General features: G+C 47.0%; 1 protein-coding gene across 1 annotated transcript in view; it reads left to right on the forward strand.

Annotated features, from left to right (window-relative positions):
* Positions 1 to 19379, forward strand: part of COL23A1 (collagen type XXIII alpha 1 chain) — a 177648-nt gene continuing 158269 nt past the window's right edge. The window contains exons 1-2 of the mRNA XM_064672168.1: positions 1 to 242; positions 3956 to 4025. Of these exons, the coding sequence (XP_064528238.1) occupies positions 21 to 242; positions 3956 to 4025 (292 nt within the window). The 5' untranslated portion in view covers positions 1 to 20. The remainder of the gene's footprint in view (positions 243 to 3955; positions 4026 to 19379) is intronic.

Raw genomic sequence — 19379 nt, forward strand, 5'->3', positions numbered from 1 at the left:
GCGGCGCGGAGCGCGGCGCGATGAGCGCGGGCAGCGGCAGCGGGGCCGCGGCCGCGGCGGGCACCGCCACCTCCGCGCTGTGCCTGCTGCTCTCGCTCACCGCCGTGGCCGTGTGCCTGCTGCTGGGCGCCAAGACGGCCGAGCTGCAGGGCCGGCTGGCCGCGCTGGAGGAGCGGGGCGCCGCCGCCCACGGGCCGCTGCTGGATGCGCTGCAGCCCCGCGTGGAGCAGCTTTTCCACGAGGTGAGTGGCGGGCAGGGCGGGCAGCGCCCGCAGGACCGGGAAGGCGCTCCCGGCTCCGCTCCGGCGCGGGGAGCGCGGGGCTCGCTCCGAGTGTCACCGGCTTCTCCTCCTTTTTGCCAAACTTTCCCCTTCTTGCTGCCATTTCCGTGAATCAGGCGTGGCAGTGCCCGTCTGGTTTACAAGGCAGAATGCCCCAGGTGAAGGGCGGGCAGTTCAGGGTTTGAGGACACGCGACTTTCCCCTCTCATTCTATTCACTGGCACAGGTAACCCGAGTACTTAAATATTATTTATCTTGGGATGTAATGGACCATAATTTCCTTGTTAGAAATTTATGAACATGATCCCTGTTATCTGGACTGTCTCTCCCAGCGTATTGTGGTCTGGCAGTGCAGAACTGATTTACGGCGGGCAGAGGAGACCCGCCACTAGTTACTTAACTTTCAGTCCCAGGGCTTTCTGAAATTATTCAATAAATATTTCTGTGCTGAAAGATTTCCCCTACTTGGAGAACTATTACGCACACTGATGCCCTTCTCTGTAACTAAACCAAATCTCTAGAAGAAGTTTTAGTTGATTCCAGGATCATCTTTTTCCTGACTCTGGTGTTTAGGTTTGGGGCTTTTTGCAGGCACGGGGGGACAGGGACGGCTCCATCACTCATAGGAAATGCTTGAAGATCCCACAGTTGATTTGCTGGATTTGTTTAAACAGTAGTTCCTAAAGTTCAGCAAGATTCAACAAGGCTTACGGGGCTGCCCAAGGACACCCCAAGTGATCGATTCTGACATCTGGGGAAGGTTTTACACTGGGATTTCATTAATGGCATGACTGGGGTGCAAAACACGGTGCTGCATTAAAACTGTGACAGCCATGAAGCCTCAGTCATGCAAAAATGTACTTGTATGTGATGCCCTGTGACCAGCTCTGGGGCTGTTAGCAGGGATGAAGGCAGTGCTGGGGGCATGGGGAGACAATTCCTCATGCTGTTTGTTGCTGTCGGAGTTGCATTGATGTGCCTTGATAAAAGTGAAATGTTAAAAATATTTTTGTGAAACCCCTGAATACCAGACCAGAGGGGTGCCTGTGAGGCGCAGTCACAGACTCAAGTTAACGTCTTTTCTCCAGGCAGGAATTAGCCTGCTGGTCGTGGCAGTGGTTCTGTTCCAATTATTCCAACAAATGTGCTTAGCAATGGGAATGGTTTCTGTGGCACTGCGTAAGATCATGTGCAACCTCTTGCTGAGATTTAGTTAAGTGTGGAAAGCTTGTTTTGTACTGGGAATGCTCAGATGGAGTTTGTACAGGGGAAAATAAAGTAAAACCACATAATTGTGTTTCTAATGCAAGAGTGAGCTTGTTGAAATATTTAATATGGCCAAACTTTTGTCAATACTAGAGCAAATTTTGAATCAAGTAACAAATTCAAAGAATGCATGGTAGAGATTGTGATTATCTATTAATGACCATTTCAAATGAACCTATTAATTTATGGTAAAGTTTCAGAAAGGGTCTGTTTCTTGACCAAACTCTGTTACATAAGATGGCTCGCTTGTCAGGCAACTCCTGCCCTTTCTGTGCTTGAGAGTTTCTGGAGAGCGAGAGAATATTTCCATCGTCATGAACATCAACTGATGCCTGGGGTCAGTTTTTTTGTTAAATTCTGTGTTGGTCCTCCTTTGAAGTTTACCACAGTATTTCAGAAGTGAAACCAAAGCTCCATACTCTCTCTGTGCATGACCCAGCATCCTTTGTTCTGCCACGACCCCAAAAGCATTACTCCATATACCAATCGAGTGATTTGCTGGCATAATTTATGGCAGAGCTGTGTGTAAAGAGCAGCAAACACAACATCAACACTGGCTTGGTTCCTGTTAGTGTTGTTTAAATGTTTGGCAAGTATAAGAGGATAGGAAATAGTAAAGGAAGGTTGAGTGTGTAGTTAAGGTAATGAAAACCAATTTGGACAACTAGGATTTAGTTTCTGGCTCTGTGACAGGCATCCCTCTAACTTTGGAGAAACTGCTCATTTGACTGTGGCAGGACCTTGCCCTTCCCTTGGCTGTCCCATCAGGGGGACATGCTGCAGGCTCCTGCTTTGATGCCCTCTGAAACACTGCCAACAGCGTGGGCCAGACGTGGCAGCATCTCCACTTGCTCTGTGTCAAAAGCCCCAACTCGAAGCGTGTAGTTTTCACACTGGAGGGAAAATATTAACGGGAGGATTATAGAAGCATCCAGTTGTTGTAAACAAAGCTGGACCGTTTTGTTCACAAAGGATTTATTGTCCACAGTGTCCAGATTAATCAGTTGCATGACAAGAGCAATTCAATGGGAGAACAGAGGACTGGCTCCAGGATTCAGATCTCCTCTGCTGTTCCCAGTGATGCCTGCGGAACTAAAAGGATGGAAGAGCTTATTTTCATTTCCTCAAGCATCTTCATCATCCAAATTACTTTAAAAGTAAACAGATAAAATTTGAGCAACTCTATGACATTTAGACTGCAGGTCAGAAAAGTCATTTAGCTAATTTTTTGCCACATTTTCTCAAGGAAGGTGTGTGTTTTGCAGAAGGCAACTGGATTGTTCTGGCATTTGTACTGCCCTTAGGACAACTGCTTTGTGAGGTGCTATGAAACCATATCGATACTTTCAGGATCTCTTAGCATCACATCCTAGCAGCTAGAGAGGAATGCATAGGATTTCAGCAACAGATAAACTATTTAATCCTCAGAATAAAAGGAAAATAACCTAATTCACAGGTAGCCTAATTCCTGAATGGTCCACAGTGTTCAAATATTTGAACAGAGACTGGGTCATTGGCTGTATAAAATTGAAGTCTTAACACCCTGAAATCAATAGGTACTTTGAATATTCTTTCTTTGAAATGTAGGGACTCCAGTTATCAGATTGTTGGTTTGTTTCTTGGCAAGTACTTTAGGTAAGACAGGGCATTCCTGGAGGACTGAGAGTGAGGACTGTGGGTGAAGATGAGCTGTTCCCACCCCTGCTGGGCTGCCCCAGCCATGAAGTGCTAGGCTGGAGCTAATGTAACATACCTGTCAACAGGGCTCATTAACTCGGGCTTGGCAGTGTCCTAGAAACAGGCACAAACAGTGTGGTTGGCTTAGGGAGCGGGCAGAGTGTGCTCACATCTGCCTGCAATATGCCACGTAGACACTGCTTGAGTTTTGTGAATTTTTATGAGTTCTGGTTGTCCCATCGATGAGTTTTTCACCTTAGAGATGGAAACACTGTGCTTTTAGTAGACCTGGTTGTGGGTGAGCACTCCAGTCTTGACTGTCTTTCCTCTCCTCATCCCTCTCCAAAGAAACCTCTAATACTCCACAGAGCATGAATTTTAAGTACAATATCAGCCAGATCACGGCACAACTGAACACAGGACTTGTAACGGGAGCTCAGGATGAATCCTACCAATGGAGCTTGGCTAAAGGGACTTTGGGATGTGCAGAAGGAGTCTCTGCCTGCTCCATATGAGAGCTGTAGACTGGCCACTTGCTAAGAAATCTTTAATATTTATGTACTACTAAAGCATGGGTTATTATCCACAGAGGCTGAATGCAACAGGATGAAACCATTATGCTTCCCTGGAAGGGAGTGTGCTGGATGGCTTGGCTGTTGGCACTTGTGCACAGCCTGCATTTAGACATAATGTACTCTCTAAATGACTGTTTTTATTCCTCCTCCAAACAGAAACTGGGTGAAGGACTAGCAAAGCTGAGGACAGCGAGAGAGGCTCCCTCAGACTGCATGTGCCCCCCAGGTAGGTGCAAACATTCCAGCACAGCCCACGCCAGACTGCCTGGGAGCTGCCTGGGAGCCAGGCTCTGAGGCCACTGAAGAGGCTCTGAGGCCACTGAGCTCCACCTCTCCTATTTTATATGTTCCTTTTTATCAAGGAAAATGTGTTATGAAGTATTTTTTCTCAAGCTGAAGCACTCTGTTGTGCTTGAGACCGTTAACTTCTCCCACTGCCTTGCCTTGGCCTGTTTACAGATAAAGGAGCTTGAGGTTTGGACAAAAGCGACGTTTGGCTATAAGAATAAAAGAGAGAAGAGCTTGACTGGGTTGTGGGTCCTGGGTGTTGGGCCAAAACAATTTAGAAGTAGTAACACAATCACTAGGGCTTAATGGAAGTGTTATAATTAAAAGCTGCAGCCTCTCTGCCTTTTCAGAGGGCAGCAACTTCTTTTGCTGTAGGAAAGCTGTCACCGATTGTTTAAATTTCCTCAGAGAGTTTAATGAACTTCTAAAACCGTCAAAACTTCCTGTTCTGCGGAAAAACCTCTTCTTCTGTGGAAGTGCATGCTCCTTGGAGACAAAAACCAGCTCAGATTAGTTTGTAAAGGAACCCCATTTATAGAAATGCTCTGTAAAGTGCTCTGCTGTCACACTGAACGGGGCAAATGACTTTGAGCTGAGGCACTTCAAGCCTTTTCTTTTTTCTTTTCACAGAAGTAGCAAAAGATGGGTGAAAGATGTGCAGTGCTTTGATGGGGGAGAATGCACAGGCGTGTTACAAGGACTTGCAAGCAGCAGATAGTTCCACTGTAGTTTTAAAGAAAACAAACAAACCATAAATGCTACATGGAGATGCAGGATAGGCAAATGAACAGGCTCAATTTTTCCTGCCCTCCTGGGTCTGACTCCTGCCAGAACATGCAGCGTTAGTCCATACTCACGGGAGGAAAAAAAAAAGAATTTTTTTTACCAAAAGATTATGTTTAATAACCTTGGAAATGGACTTTTTTTCCCCCGTGAGATTATGTTTAATAACCTCAGAAACGTTTCACTAATGATGCTCTTAAACATACTTGCTGCTTTTCCAGTGGAAGGCTCCTGTGGGTTCCCTGTGTGCCTCACTGCCTGGTAACAAGCCCCATCAGCTGAGACACAAATCCTGCTTATTTTCAGCTCTCAAAACAAACTCAAAACAGTTTCCTCCCTTTTGATACACAACAAATCCATCCACCTCACGGGGCTCTGGGGCTGCGTCTTTCCCCGGTCTGGGCAATCAGGGCACTACTGGTGTGCCTAAGTGGTCAAGAGGCTTTTCCTTTGCTCTGTGGAAAGCAATTGGGATTGAAGAGGCTCCTTTTGTCCAGGAAAGTCCCAATTCTGTTCTGGGTCACTGGGTTTGCTGGTTGCTGTGTTTGGGAGATGGGGGGAAGAGAGGAAGGGGGAAGGTTTTCCCACGTGCTGCTGTAATACTCGTTACACTCATTAGTAACGAACGTCAAAGTAATTTGTGAGCCCAGGGAAGGAGAAGTGATTTCCTGGTGGGTAGGAAACATCCCATCCTGCAGGGAGCCGAGTGCTGTGCTACACGAGGATGTGCTGCTGGACTGTCCTGAAGCCTTTCAGCTATTTTTGAACAAATCAAAGAAATCTTTACATGTGTTTAATTTTTTTCCCTCTTTCTCCTGAAGAAGGCTGAATTGTCTCCTGGTTTGTACCTAAAGAGCTTGGTCTGGAAAACTCCCGAGAGCTTGAGGCCCTCGCTGGCATTCACTGCTGGGCTACCCCAGGATGCAAGCTTAACAGCTGAGCTTCAATTTGCCTCTGTGCACTGAAAAAACAGCCCTTGGGGGAAAGAAAATTCCCCTGTGGAGGGGATGGGGAGGTGGTGCCAGCCCCACTCCTGCTTCCTGGGGGCAGCTGGAAGCTGGTGGGTGTCCTGAACATGTGAGCTGAAGGGGGCTTTCCTCTGCCAGAAACCCTGCTAAGCTTAAGAATTCCTTCTTACCACTGGATTTACAGAGAGCTGGAGAGCCACTGGCGAGCTGTTGATGAGAGTTCTGTCTGCACTCATGCTGGGGCGGTCCCTCCCTCCCTGCCTCTTTGGGAAAAGGGGGACTTGCAGCCCCACAGACCCGCCCATGGGCAGAGGCAGGAGCAAACCACATGTTCAGAGCTGGCCCTGCCAGCTGGGCTTGTTTTAAATAAGACCTGTTTTTTTCCTAGAAGTCAGTCGGTTTGGGGGGTCATTTGGATTTGAGGGAGTGGAGGTTGCTTTTGGGGCACTGCTTTGGTAGAATTGACTTATGGGACACGATGATTAGGATCCACCTAAGAGTTAAATAAGGGTCAAATTATTTTGACTACAGCGTCCTAAATCGCTGCTTGTAAAACACGCAAACAAAATAAATACTCCCCCCTCCCAAAAGAAAACCCCAACATGAACTGAGCCATTTTGTGCTTTAAGTCACCTATTTGTCTGCAGAGCTCATTGGCTTCTAAATGGGGCTTTTCAGGGCTGTGGAGAGGGGCCAGTGGCCAGTAGAAGCTGGTGGCCGGCAGAGGGGGCCCGGCTGTTTCACCAGGGCCACGGAGACATCCCGGTCATCAAGAAAAATCATAGAATCACAGAATGGTTTGGATTGGAAAAGGGACCTTTTAAAGTCATCTAACCCAACTTCCCTGCAGTAGCCAGGGACACCTCCAACTAGATCTGGTTGCTCAGAGCCCTACCCAACCTGACCTTGAAAGTAATAACAATTTAAAAAAAATAATAATAATTTAAAAAAATTTTAACAACTTAAAATAGTGCTATCTGTCTCTAATGCTGAGCACGCTGCAAAAAGTTGCCTCTGTAGTTTCTCTGAACATCTGTGTGCTGCTTTGAGTTGACTTGTTTTGCTTTATTCCTTCAACCAAAAGGAAGGGGGGGATGATGACAACAGCTTTGTGTCACTTTGGGTCCTCTGTGGTTTGGGCATTTTTGTGACTGAGGGAGAGAAGAGCATCCTTGGGGGGCTGGGGCAGCTGGACCAAGTGTGGGTCAGGCTCTGGAATGCTGTGATGGGCTGGTGACCCCACTCTGGGGACAAAAATGGCCTTTCAGTCCCCTGAGCTTTTTGGGACAGGGTAGCGGCAGTTCCATGCTGTGGGCACCGGGCAGGGCCAGGACAGGCTGTCCCCATACATTGTCTCACTGGGAAACAGCAGTGCAGTATTTGTATTATTGTCATTCCCTAAGCCAGGCCTGTAATACTTTGCAGAGGCCCCTCATCCCCTCATGTTCATCCTCTTTCTCTGATGGGATCCTCACGCAGCCTTTGCTGCAGGATGAGACCCAGCAGGTGCAGGAACACTTGTGTATATGGCATTTAGGACAGCCTTCAGCTGATAAGCACTTGGTTGAAGGCAAGACTAAAGCTTTGTGCTTGTAAACGCTTTGTTTATCAGTTGTGTGAGCATTGGATGCCTTTTCATATGTGGTTTTTTTAAGGATTCTTTTTTATTTTTTCCACCTTATATTTTCAATGCAGTCTTTTAAAACCGGAGGTGCAAAAGGCTCTTGTTAAATGCAGTATTTGCCATGCCAAAAGTCTCTAAGCTCTGTGAGAAGGTCCCACAAGAGCTCAAGGTGCTGGATGCACCCTGCTAGAGCCTGAGAACAAATGTTTCCTCTTCAATCCAGTAAAAATGAGCAAAAACCAGCCCCAGTCCACAGGGCACTCCTTGCCCAGCAGCTGGTCCTTGCTGTGTTGTGGACTGAGGGTGTGAAAAGCTCCAGCTCTGTTGGCTGCTCTCACACTGCGTATTTCAACCTACGCCTTGTGTTTCCACGTGCCTTTTTATTTAACAGCACCTCCTGAGCCTGAACTCCAAATTTCCTGGCTGCTGGATGGGGCACATCCCTGCCTTCATCTCGAGTTCACACTGGGATGGTGTCGTACGCTTCTGAACGTATGTGTATATTCTAAACCAGTGTTAAATGTCGAGTGTAGTAATCTGATGTTCCAGTTAATATGTGACAAATATTTCCCAATAATGGCTTGGCAGCAGGAGGAGCGCAGTGGTGCTCCAGCCGGCAGGACGGCGGATTGCTCCACTTCTCAGCAATTCAAACCATGTGTACTTTGGGGGAGATGATCGTTTAAAACCCTCCCGACCCCTGCAGACTCAGCAACTCCAGAGACTCTCTTGCTTGTATCATTTATATAATTTTATTTTTATTATTATTAGTAGTATTATTTTAGTGTTTACCCTAACTTTATACCCAGAGATCAGCGTTCCCCAGCTTGCTCTGGAAGTCTGGCACAGTACTTTTTGTGGTTTCCAGTGACTTGAAATATCTGCCTAATTTTTACTGGTGTAAATGTTGCCCTTCAAGTGTCACTCGCTATCTGCCTTCTCCACGTTGTCTCCCCAGGTAATTAGCACAACAGAATTTCACTAATTGCTGGAGATCAAGGGGGAGAGGGCTCTGCTGGCTTTGTAGTCCTGACAAACGGCAGATGTTTTCCAGGAGGCCAAATGGGATGCGCAGAGCTCTGCTAATGCCGGCTCTTTGTTTCACACTCTTGCGTGATAGCAGCTCTGTTTTTACATCTCCAGGATCTGGGCCTGTAGTGCTGCATTTCTGAGTCATGAGTCCTTCAGGATAGTTCAGTAGATAATAAAAAATATCAAATAAAAGCAAATATTTCTTTTTTTAAATTAGTAGTGATCTCTGCTTTTCTGAGTTGCTTTGCACCTACTCAGCTTAAACCTCTGAAGTATTCCTTATAGACATTTAAGATACACTTTTCTGCTTACTGAAGCCATTAAAGTTCAGTATTTTTCTGTAATTTCTGTAATTAAAAGTCAGACAATGAACTTTATACCATCTTCAGGTATTAAAATGCCTCCTGAATCCCCCTTGCCTCAGTTTCCTGTACCCTTCCCATCACTTTGCTTCAACAGGGTTTGCTTTCTCAGTCTGCCTTTGCCTGCAGGAGGCTGGAACATCAGAATTACAGATTAGCATAAACAGGATTTTTTTTTGTACTAAACTTACAAATGCAATCAGAATTCTCTCCTGCTAAGAAAAAGCAGTGCCAGGATTTTAAAAAATGAGCCAGAAGCCAAGTGTTAAAGCATCTAAGTAAGGAAGGACAACTAGCTGAGAAGGGCTTTTGACAAATGGTGCCATTTAAATGCAGGCACTTACTTTCTGTTTCAGGTGTTTTCAAATCTTACCCCTTCAAAAATCCAATCTGCAGACCTTAGCAGCTTTTGGAAAAATGCTCTTTGAGCATAGAAATGACTGTTGGCTACCTTCCATCAGTCCTTCCTGGCGACCATGCCCCAGTCCCTTTTGGATATTTGTGGAAGGCCCCAAGGACATCTGGAGCTGTGTCTGCATGCCACATGTGCAGGACCCACCAGCTCCTTCTCCTGGGAGCTACCTGGGATGGGCACAGATAACCTGCATCCTCTTACTGAAAGGTGCTGGAAAGCAGCTGGGAAGAGGCCCCCATCTCATCCTGGGGAACTCTGGTTTCAAGACTCTCTGTTGATGGAAGCCTTTAGGTCAGGGGTTGTTTTCTTGAGTGGTTGCAATAGATGGAAATAAATGGAGGAGAGGGAGTCTTGCTTGGTTTGGCATCTCCTCCCAGCCATGTGTTGTGTGCTGCAGGGTGCCAGCCAGCAATGGGGAAGGAGCCCAAAGTCCCCCTGGAAAGCAGAGGAATGATTTTCTGGTGGTCCTGTGGGCTGCTACGTGTCCAGAGGGGGTTGCTGGCATGGTGGCAGCAGCCAGATGTATCATGGCACTGTTGGAGGGGTTCTGCTTACATTTTTGGTACCTTGCTGACAGCTCGTGGTGGTGGTGGGAGCGGGAGGTGACAGCCAGGTGTGCAGCAAAGGGCAGGTTTGAGTCTGGGAATGAGGGGTCTGCTCTCAGACCGAGCTGCCCAGCGGGCTGGCATCTGAGGGAAGGCACGTCCTCTGCTCAACACCCATCCAGACAATACCCCACAGACCAGCTGCTGTGTCAGCCAGCAGTGACATTTAACGTCCTACCGAGGTGGCTTTAACTGCTGGCTGTGGCCACGGCTTTCAGAGGCAGGAAATAGCGTGGAACCAGCGTTATTCCCAGAGCTGACGGCGCCTCTGACACAGTCGGAGCACGAGCTCAAAGGCAGTCTGGCCTCAAAACCACTGTCGCAGGGAAATGGGCCGGAGCCGCCTTCCAGTGGGGATGAGGCAGGATTTGTCCTGGTGGCATTTGGTGCAGCCCCAGCGTTAGAACACAGAGGCCCAGAGCAGTACACCAGAAACCAGCCCATCCCAGCAGCATTTGCCTTTAGACCACTTCAGCAAAAATTAATTAAAACTGGTGACATCAATAGGAGAAGGCTTTGAAAATTTATTTTTTCTAAGTCTGCCAAAGTTATTTTGAGTGTAATGAAAACTACAAAAATAAACCCGATGACCATATCCTCTGTGAGAGGCTCTGTGTAACTTTATCTTTGTCTCGACATATGAAGTCATTTATCCAGGCACAGATATTTTTTGCTGCCAACCCCTTCAGTGCTGCCTTTCCAGAGAAGAGGGTCTGGAGCGGGTTGATTCAGTGCTCATGGACTGACTCACCTGGGAGTTTCCCATTAGCTTCCAGTTGGTTTCCTCCTCTTTCTTGTTCAAACGAAGGATTAATGTCACCCGTGTGAGCAGTGACTTGGCTTTGCAGAGCCCATTATTGAAAATAGATGGTGCTGGCATGGTACCTCCTGTATCTCCATGCTTCCTCACTGAGCCAGTAGTGCTGTCATCTCCTGTCCACCCTGGGTGTAACAGGATGGGAATGTGTCACAAAACCAGCCGGCTTTAGATTGATCTTATCATTCATGCAGTGTGGATAGAAGCAGGTTTTAGCATAGAAATTATTTTGAGGCAGTTAGCTACCATTGATGTTTTCCTGGAGCGAGAGCTGCCTTATTTCTCTGACATAAGAAGCTCTAGGCTGACATTTCATGACTTGCATTGCACAAATACGCACTGCACAGTAACACCATCACCTGTGCATGCAGCTGGGAGCATGTAGGTAACAGCAGCCAAAATCAGACTGTAGCAGAAGATAGCAAACTGTTATCCCCATGCTCTTTCTGCGCTGGGTCATTCACCAATAGGTACTGTTAACAAACCTTCCCTCTGGCCTCTTTCAGGGAGTGCCAGCCCAGACAAAGGCTGGACAAACAGCCTCATCTGCCCCACCAGCCTCTGCCCTTGGCTTCCCACTTGAGAAGTCCTGGACAACATAAACCTGGTGTTATCTCCTGTTATGCCATTCCACGACCAGAAACACTGCTCTTCCCCTGGTGCTGTTTGTTTGCTCCTGTTTCGTTGCTCTAAGACAAGGTCATGTGTTTTACTTTGTAGGGTTGCAGGGGCAGTAGGTGTAGTGACCTTTAAAGAATCCAAATATAACTCCATCACTCATGACACTCCAAAAAGGCTGGAGCAGCGAGTGCCTGTGTGGTACTTAGTTCCCAGCTGGGGTTAAAACATTAGCAAATCTATCAATAGCTTTTTCAGTTATTTTATGGATTTCTGGGCAAGACAGTGCCTTTCAGCACTTGTTAAATAGAGTTTCCTTAAAGGACAGCATTCCTCTGAGCACCAGCCCCTGAACAACGTGCCTTCACATCGCAAATTTTGCTCATGCTTTGACCATCATATTTTCATGGGAGGGAGGAAGGTGAACCGGAGAGCGAAACCCCTAGCTGGCCGTAGCTGAGAGTCCTAACAGGATTTTAATCAAGTAATTATGTTGCAACAGTTGCTCACTGAGAAATGTGGCTTGCCTGGATTAGAAAGCCCAGGATGTGAATCCAAACACCAGCCGCGAGTGTTGATCTCTTACCCCTCCACTACCAACCCAAAACACGAGCCAAGCATTGATCATGACAGCTGGGATTGTACTTAAAACTCCAGGTGTCATTTCAGACATAAAAGGAGAGAGAGATCAGGAAACTTTTGTCTGTTTTCTCAAAACATGTGTCACAATTCTCTGGGAAGATTCAGTGAAGTTCAAGGGGGAAGCCTGTAAACGTGGTGAATAACTTCAAGGCACTTCTCGGAGTCAGCGAAGGCAAAGAGAGTGGATCACACCTCCAATGAGTCTGGGAAAAAAGTGTTTAGATCATTAAACATTTGTATAACAGAACTTCCTGGGAAGTTGGCTGGAGTGAACTGTTTAATTAAGGCAGTGGCAGGGAGGAAGGAGGCAGGATTGTCTTTTGCCCAAGGGTTTCAAGGCCAGGTCGGACAGGGCTTTGAGCAACCTATTCATCAGAAGGTCTAGTGAAAGGTGTCTCTGCCCATGGCAGGGGGGTTGGAACAAGATAATCTTCAAGGTCCCTTCCAACCCAAGCCACGTGGTTTTGGGTGGGGTGGCAGGGATGCACACGGGAGCTGTGCCTGGCTGGGGTTGGTGCTGGATGTGCAGGAACCATGGAATGAACTCACCATGCACGTGCACAAGGTACACCACCACCCGGAGTGGCAGGTCCTTGTGGGGACACACTGCAAGGAGAAGCAGCATGAGGAGACAGAGTCAGTGGCTGATGTTTTTTTTAATTGCACCTGTCCTGCCATGATAAACTAAGACAGTAAAAAGGCTGGATTTCTGTTCTGCTTTTCTAAATCAGACCCAGGAGGCAATAATTCTCATCATTTCCCAGCTATGACCCCATGGTAATCCCACCCAGCATCCAGCCTGGGAGGAGGTGATGGTCTCTGCAGGCTGTGCCTTCCACCCTGAGCAGAGTCTGGTGGGTGCAAGTTTGGGTTAATGCAGCCTTACAGGTTGCACTCACATGGTTAATGACCTAATTAAACCTCCACCTGTTCTTTGTTTGTCACCATCAGTCTCTGTTTTATCATGTGGCAGAACAGACCCTGGTGCCAAGATGCCCCTGCACACCCGGATTTGGCAGCCTGTGCAGTACAATGTGCTTCTTGGGTTTCATCCCTGCGGCAGATGGATTGAGCTCATGGCCTTTTGTGGGAGCAAGGCAGAAAGCTGTGGAAATGCAGGGAATGGCAGGGCCCCAGTGACCCCCTGCCCACCCAGCATGGGGTGTTTGCTTTTTTTAATGTGACCTAGTAGGGCAAGGAGGAGAAAAAACTGCATATGCAGGAGGAATTGAGTGTGGCCAGGGGACTGATAGAGGGGGCTCCTGGATTTTGTGGCAGGAATCCACTTTTTTCTCACAAATTTGAGTTGGAGATGTATTTGTGAAAGACCTCACATTCATCTTGTACACCATGCAGAGTCTTGGGTGGAGTAGGGATTTAGGGCTGTGTTGGTTGCATGTGAAGCTGTTGTCCATGTTTCTGGCATGCTTTTAAATTGGGTCTGTTTATGTAATTATGCATTGAAGGCATTAATAGAACTTGGTTTCTGCTGAATGGTGAATGCCCTGGATGGTTTATTTTTTCACAGTGATTGCAATCACGGCAAGACTTGAAGGCCAAGAAAAGCCAGTCTGTGCCTGGGAATGGGTGCGTGACACAAATTGCTTTTTAACCCACCAGAGCAACCCCATGGCAGGAACCACTGACCCCCAATGGCACGGGACTTTGTTCATCAGTAGGTCCCCTCCAGTACAAGTTGACTGGGACCATTTATGTCAAGACAACTCCAGTGGTGGACTTGGCTCCAGCCCATATGTGATGTGTCCTATGCATTGCAAGAAATCCCATGTTTATCCCTGTGCTTCTGGCTCTTCATAGCACATCCGTGGATGTTGGCCATACAAGCAGCACGTAGAGGCCAGTGGCCCCTGGGTGGACCTATTAAACTCTGCACCACATAAAAATTTTACCCCTCATGCCCCAGGCTCTTGGGTGGCTTCCCAGTAAGTGTGACATGATGGAGATGGAAGTATTTACAAAGAAAATTTAAATAGGTTCGATGATGTTCCCGACCATCTGTGTGCTTGTGGTCAGACTTCTAAAAAAAAAAATACTGGTAGAGATGAGATCTGTCAGTGCAGTACATCTGGAAATGTTTTTTTCTGGCTCGAGTTTGTCTGGGTTTTCTCCCCGTTTTGTGCTGTCTCTGAGCAGCCCCTGTTCGTGCTATTCCAGCCCACTTGGTGCAGGAGGATTGAGCAGGTTTGGGCTGCTTTGCTGCTAAGAGAGATTGAGGATCTTGGAGGAGATGTTGAACAGATTTTTCTTTTTCTTTTTTTTTTTTCTTTTTCTTTTTTTTTTCCCCCCCAGCAGATCTGTCTGGAGGATGAGAACAGTTGGTATTGATACGATCTGCTTCATATTTTGGGAAGCTTTGGCAGTAACTACTACCAAATAATGATGCTTCTGGGGCCCTATTGTGCAAACATTTAAATATGTTCAACCGTGTTGCGCAGAAACCCTGTCAAGGGACTAACGCGCCATCCCAGAGGAGCTTGAGGGCATGACTGGTGGCAAAAATGGGCCCTGATAGGGAACTGGGAATGTATGTCCCATTTCTTAAGAGAAGTCCTGGCATTCTGGCTACTGGCCTCATCCTGGGCACATGTCACTCCCACGCTGGAGCACGGTAGGAAGACAGAGATGCCCCGTCCAGAATTAGCATGTGCTTTTCTTTTCTGCTGCATTTTCTTTTTTCTTCTTTTAATTTTTGAATCCATCCATTTTGTAGATCAGGACCACATAAAAGCCTTATTTGAATTCCAAAGATATGGTAAAATTCCCCAAGAAGGAGTGTTCAACTCCACTTGGGAGTTTGTGCAGACCAGTTGTCTTTAAGGATAAAAGCGCCGTATTGGAGCTCCTCGAGGGTTGCTTTAGTGTGAATCGAGCCTGGCTTTAAGGAACTCTGCTTCATTTTCAGAGTGAAAAGGTTCACAGTGTTTAAGCCATTCCTTCACATAGACAGGAGGTCAGAGTGCAGCAGTGCCTCGCAGCATCCCCGGCGCTCGGTCGTGCCCCGGTGCCGGGGACAGGCGGCCGTGCTGGAGACGATCAGACACACGAGGTCTGGACTGTGTGGAGGAGCAGCAGCACAACCACCCCCCTGGTTTGGTTCCCTTCGGTTATAGTGACACAAAGACACATTCAGGCCTTTGATGAAAGCCAGGCTTCGCTGCTCTTACACACACACAAACAAAACAAAACAGCAAAATAGCGGAGAAGGGGAGGCTGTGTCTTGTTAAAGTGGGGACTTGGGATCTAGCAGGAAAAAAAAAAACCAACCAAACCTCACCTTTTTGAATTAACAAGGGAGTCTGAAGTTGGAGCATCCCTTCTCCATCCCTCTCACCCTATCAGATCAGTGGATGTTTCCAACCCTCTCCCTTTCTGGGAAGAGCCCCTTCCTCTTCAGCCTTCCTCCTAAGAAGGAGTTTTTTATAGAAAAACATACATACATATCTATATCTATATCTTTATCTATATATATCTCCCTTCCCACATATAATCCCATATATATATGTGTGTGTATATACTTTAGTGCTTGTTAAGTGGCAAAGCAAAATGCAATGAAAACTAGGGAGTGACAAACACATCCCTTCTCCTTGGTGTCTAAATGCCCACTCTCTTTTACTGGGTTTTATTCTGGGCTTTGCTTATTGCAGGTTTTAGGTCCTCTTTGCTCCAGACTGGCCCTGGCTGACAGCTCTGCACCAACAGCTCATCCCCAGGTAATTTCATTGTGGGGAATGAGTGAAACTAGGTGGCTCCATCCTGGTTTGGTTTAAGCTGGTAATTATGTGTTGCTTGAACTCAACAGTCTGCTGAACTGCTTTGCATTAAAATTGGTTTAATACCTAATTTTGGAAGTTCTCTCCCTCCTCTGAATGTCTCAGGGAGGGGGACAGAAAAAGCAATAGCACTGCTCCCCCTGTTCTTGCCAAGGGGTGCAAGATGCAGACACAGCCTGTGAAGAATCAGAACTGTCACCTGCCTGTGCTGGTAACTGGGCACAGCTGCTGCTCCTGATGCACCTCCCTCACCACAGGTGTGTCTGGGGGGGGCTCCTCCTCTTCTACAAAGTCTGGGCTCAGGGAGTGCTTTCCTGTTTGTCCTCTGAGCTCTTGTGGGATGCCTTGGCAGCACGGAGGGGGCCCCAGGCTGGTGGGATGTGGTTCTGTGGCTGAGGTGAGTCTTGTGGCATTTACTCTTTCTCAGTTCTTGGGAAGCTGCAGCAAAGGGACAATTTGGAAGTGTGTATGTTTATTCTGATGTGAGGTGGGACTGCTGGTCAACCCCCACTGGGCATGAGAGTTATGTGCAGGTGACTTTAAAATATCTGAATCCCCTTGCCTTTTGAAATATGGGGCAGGGATTAAGATGCACTGGAGTGAAGTAGGCAAGCAGAAGTGTGTATATTTATGCACGTGTGTGCAGGACAGCTCGTGAAGGTCTGTGTGTGGGTGGCTGTTGAGGCAGCCTGGATGCCTCTCGAGAAGTCCTTTACATTTTTGTTTTGGAGGTGCAAGACTCTGGCAGAACTCTGTGCCTCTTTGTTGCAGGAGCTGGTACTCTGCTGCAGGGGAGCTTTTGATCTGACCAGGGGCACAAGTGTGTTATTTTGAAGCCTGTTTTAGCCCACCTCCTCTGGAATTGGGTGTCTGCTTGACTGTGCTGTAATGTGAGAAATGTCTAACAAATGTGCACCTTGAGGAGAAATCCTGAGTAGGAGAATGAAGTGGCCCAACTTCAAAATGTTAAACCACAGGATGCTTCTCAGGGGTCTTAGTCTTCCTGGCTATTATTTTTGGTGTTTTTCTTGTAAAAAGCACTGCTTTTACACACAGGCTGTGTAGCTATTCCAGGGTATTCCTCCACCCTTCTGAGCAAGTGGCTTCACCTCTCCCTGTGAGTAACCCTTTGTAACCCAGCTGGTTGGTCTGCCTGTAAGAGGAGAGGTGGCTGAGAAGTCAGTAACTTTTGTTGAGCTGATTGTCCCCTGAATCCTCCTTCCCAGGTTTCCATTTTGTTCTGTGGAATTCAGGGCTTGGTGGGGAGCAGGGGCTGAGCCTGGTTACTGGCCCTGGTAAGACACCAGCATGGGATTGTGTGAGAATGGCAGAAGGGGACTCCTAGAGATGAAAATGTTCAACAGGCAGTGGGGGGAAGGTTGGTAGTAACACTAATTGGCTTCTGTCTGTGGTAGTCTTTCCAACTCAACTCAGTTTTGTGACTGCACTATTGTCTTTAGTATTTTTGTTCCCTGTGGTTTAATTTGTTTTGTTTGGGGGTTTCCTTGTGGAATGCCTGTACTGGTGCAGCGTGGAAGCAGACTGACCTTTATTGATGAAGGAAAGAATGTCTTGGGGGGTGTCACAAAATGTAAAAGAGAGGGAGGGAGAAACCCACAAACCAAGGCCCACTTTGGAGGGTCATCCTTCCCTGTGCTGGGCAGTGACTGCTCATTGCTGTTGTGCTGCTCACCCACGCTGATGAAGCACGAGCTGGGGGCTGTTGGTGGGGCTGGGGGACGCCGAGGTCGCTGCTGATGGGTGCCAGCTTTTGTGGGGTTGGTGCCAAATTCTGCTCTTAAACCTCGGTACTTGGTAGAATTTAGCAATAGCCTGGCTTAATGTGAAATGGGGCCCCGGGTTTGAGCCACTAATCTCTTCTGCTTGGGGCTGTGCCCCTGCCAAGGAGTCACCAACAGCCGAAGGATTGGGGCCAGCTGGGATATAGCCCTCAGCTGGGAGGCAGAGGGGGGACCCCTCTCATCAAGGCCACTTACTGAAGCTGTTTCCACTCAAATTAGGACACTCCTGATAGCACCTGGGATGCTGAATAATAATGCCTGTTACAGGCAATTTGTACTTATCTGATAGCCTGAAGTGCAAAAGCTGGAAGATGAAGGCACGGAGGCTCAGCCCGGGACCAGAGGGTTTGATTTCCCTCTCCCTACTGCCAGCATTTTGATAGGGAGCCAGGAATGCTGTGGGCTGTGAAATGTTTTTGTTTTGCTTCATCGGGTTTGTGCAGCCAAGTCCTAATCGGGGCTGTCATTTCCAGAGAGGGGAAAATGGGAGGTCTGTGTTTTGAACACCTCTGTGGGACTGTTGCAGGGAAAGGGTCCTTCCTGGCAGTTTTAAGGGAGCAAAACTTTGCTTGATGTTCAGGGTTTTTGGTTAGGTTTTTTGGTTGGTTTTGGTGGGTTTCGTTTGTTTGCTTTTGGGTTTTGTTTGTTTTGTTTGGTGTTTGTTTTTTGGTTTTTTTTGCTTAGTTTGTTTTTTTGGATGTGGCTTTTTTTAGCTTCCTAAAGTTGTGGGGTTTTTTTGTTTTGTTTTTTTTTTTTTAAGCAACACAATCTGATTTGCTGGTTAGAGCCTTAAGTGGTACAAAATGGGGCTGAGCTGAAGCTTTTCAGTGCCAGGCATCACACACAGCTCTGATCAGCTGGAGAGCTTCAGCCAAAATTTGCTCCTTTCACCTCAGCCAGGTGAAAATACATCAAGAGATTAGCATGACCCATTGCATCTTTCTTATGGATTGGCCTGGAGTATGAACATCGTTAATGTGTTATCATTTAAGTCTTTAATTTTTGTTCACATGCAACTCTTCAGCTCTCATCTGTGAATTATTCATCCTAAATTGGGAATAGCAATAACTAAAGTTATTTGTTTGCAGATATTTTTGGTTGGAGGAGCCCTCTTTGGTTTGCTTGTCTTCCTTACCAGTTTATGTATCTTGACATGTCATTTCCTTTGTGGTCTTGCCCCTTCCCAAAATGGATTTGCATATGAATAATTAGAAACAAAAGGAGATAAATCTCCATCATAAATGTCTTTCACATTGAGTTAGACACGATTTTGGGGGAAAGATGACTGATGAAGCCTGTAAATCAAACATCACAGACAACCTGCCTGGGCATGAAAGGGAACCTTCCCCTCTTGGCTCCTGCCTCTGTCCCATCTCATCCTTTCTTGCTAAATGCTCTGCTGGACCTGCTGCCCTTTCTTGAATCCCCCCTTGAAAGAGCAGGAGGGGGACCATAATGATTAAACCAGACAGGAATATTTATTTTTGCAGCAGGTTAATTAAGGACATTGATTTAGTCATCAAGCCCATCCTCCTCCCACAGCCTTCAGTGCTGAGCCCTTGCCTTGCCCTGCACTGCTGAGTGAATCCCTGCTCTCTCTGCTTTATGCAACAAGACAGTTGTAATTCCAAGGTAGCTCTTTATGGGAATGGGACTTCAAATCCTTGGATGGAGTCAATCCTGGTTCTAGTTTTTTGATTGCTCAGTGTTATTCTGGTTATTGTTAACAGATTGTGTTTTTCTTTATTAGGATTGAAAGGTTTTTATTAGGACGTAGAGATTTTTATTAGGCTTATGTGTGCATGGATTTGTCCAGTGCTCTGAACAGATCAT

Source organism: Pseudopipra pipra, chromosome 15 (assembly GCF_036250125.1).
Source record: "Pseudopipra pipra isolate bDixPip1 chromosome 15, bDixPip1.hap1, whole genome shotgun sequence".
NCBI classification, from domain to species: Eukaryota; Metazoa; Chordata; class Aves; order Passeriformes; family Pipridae; genus Pseudopipra; species Pseudopipra pipra.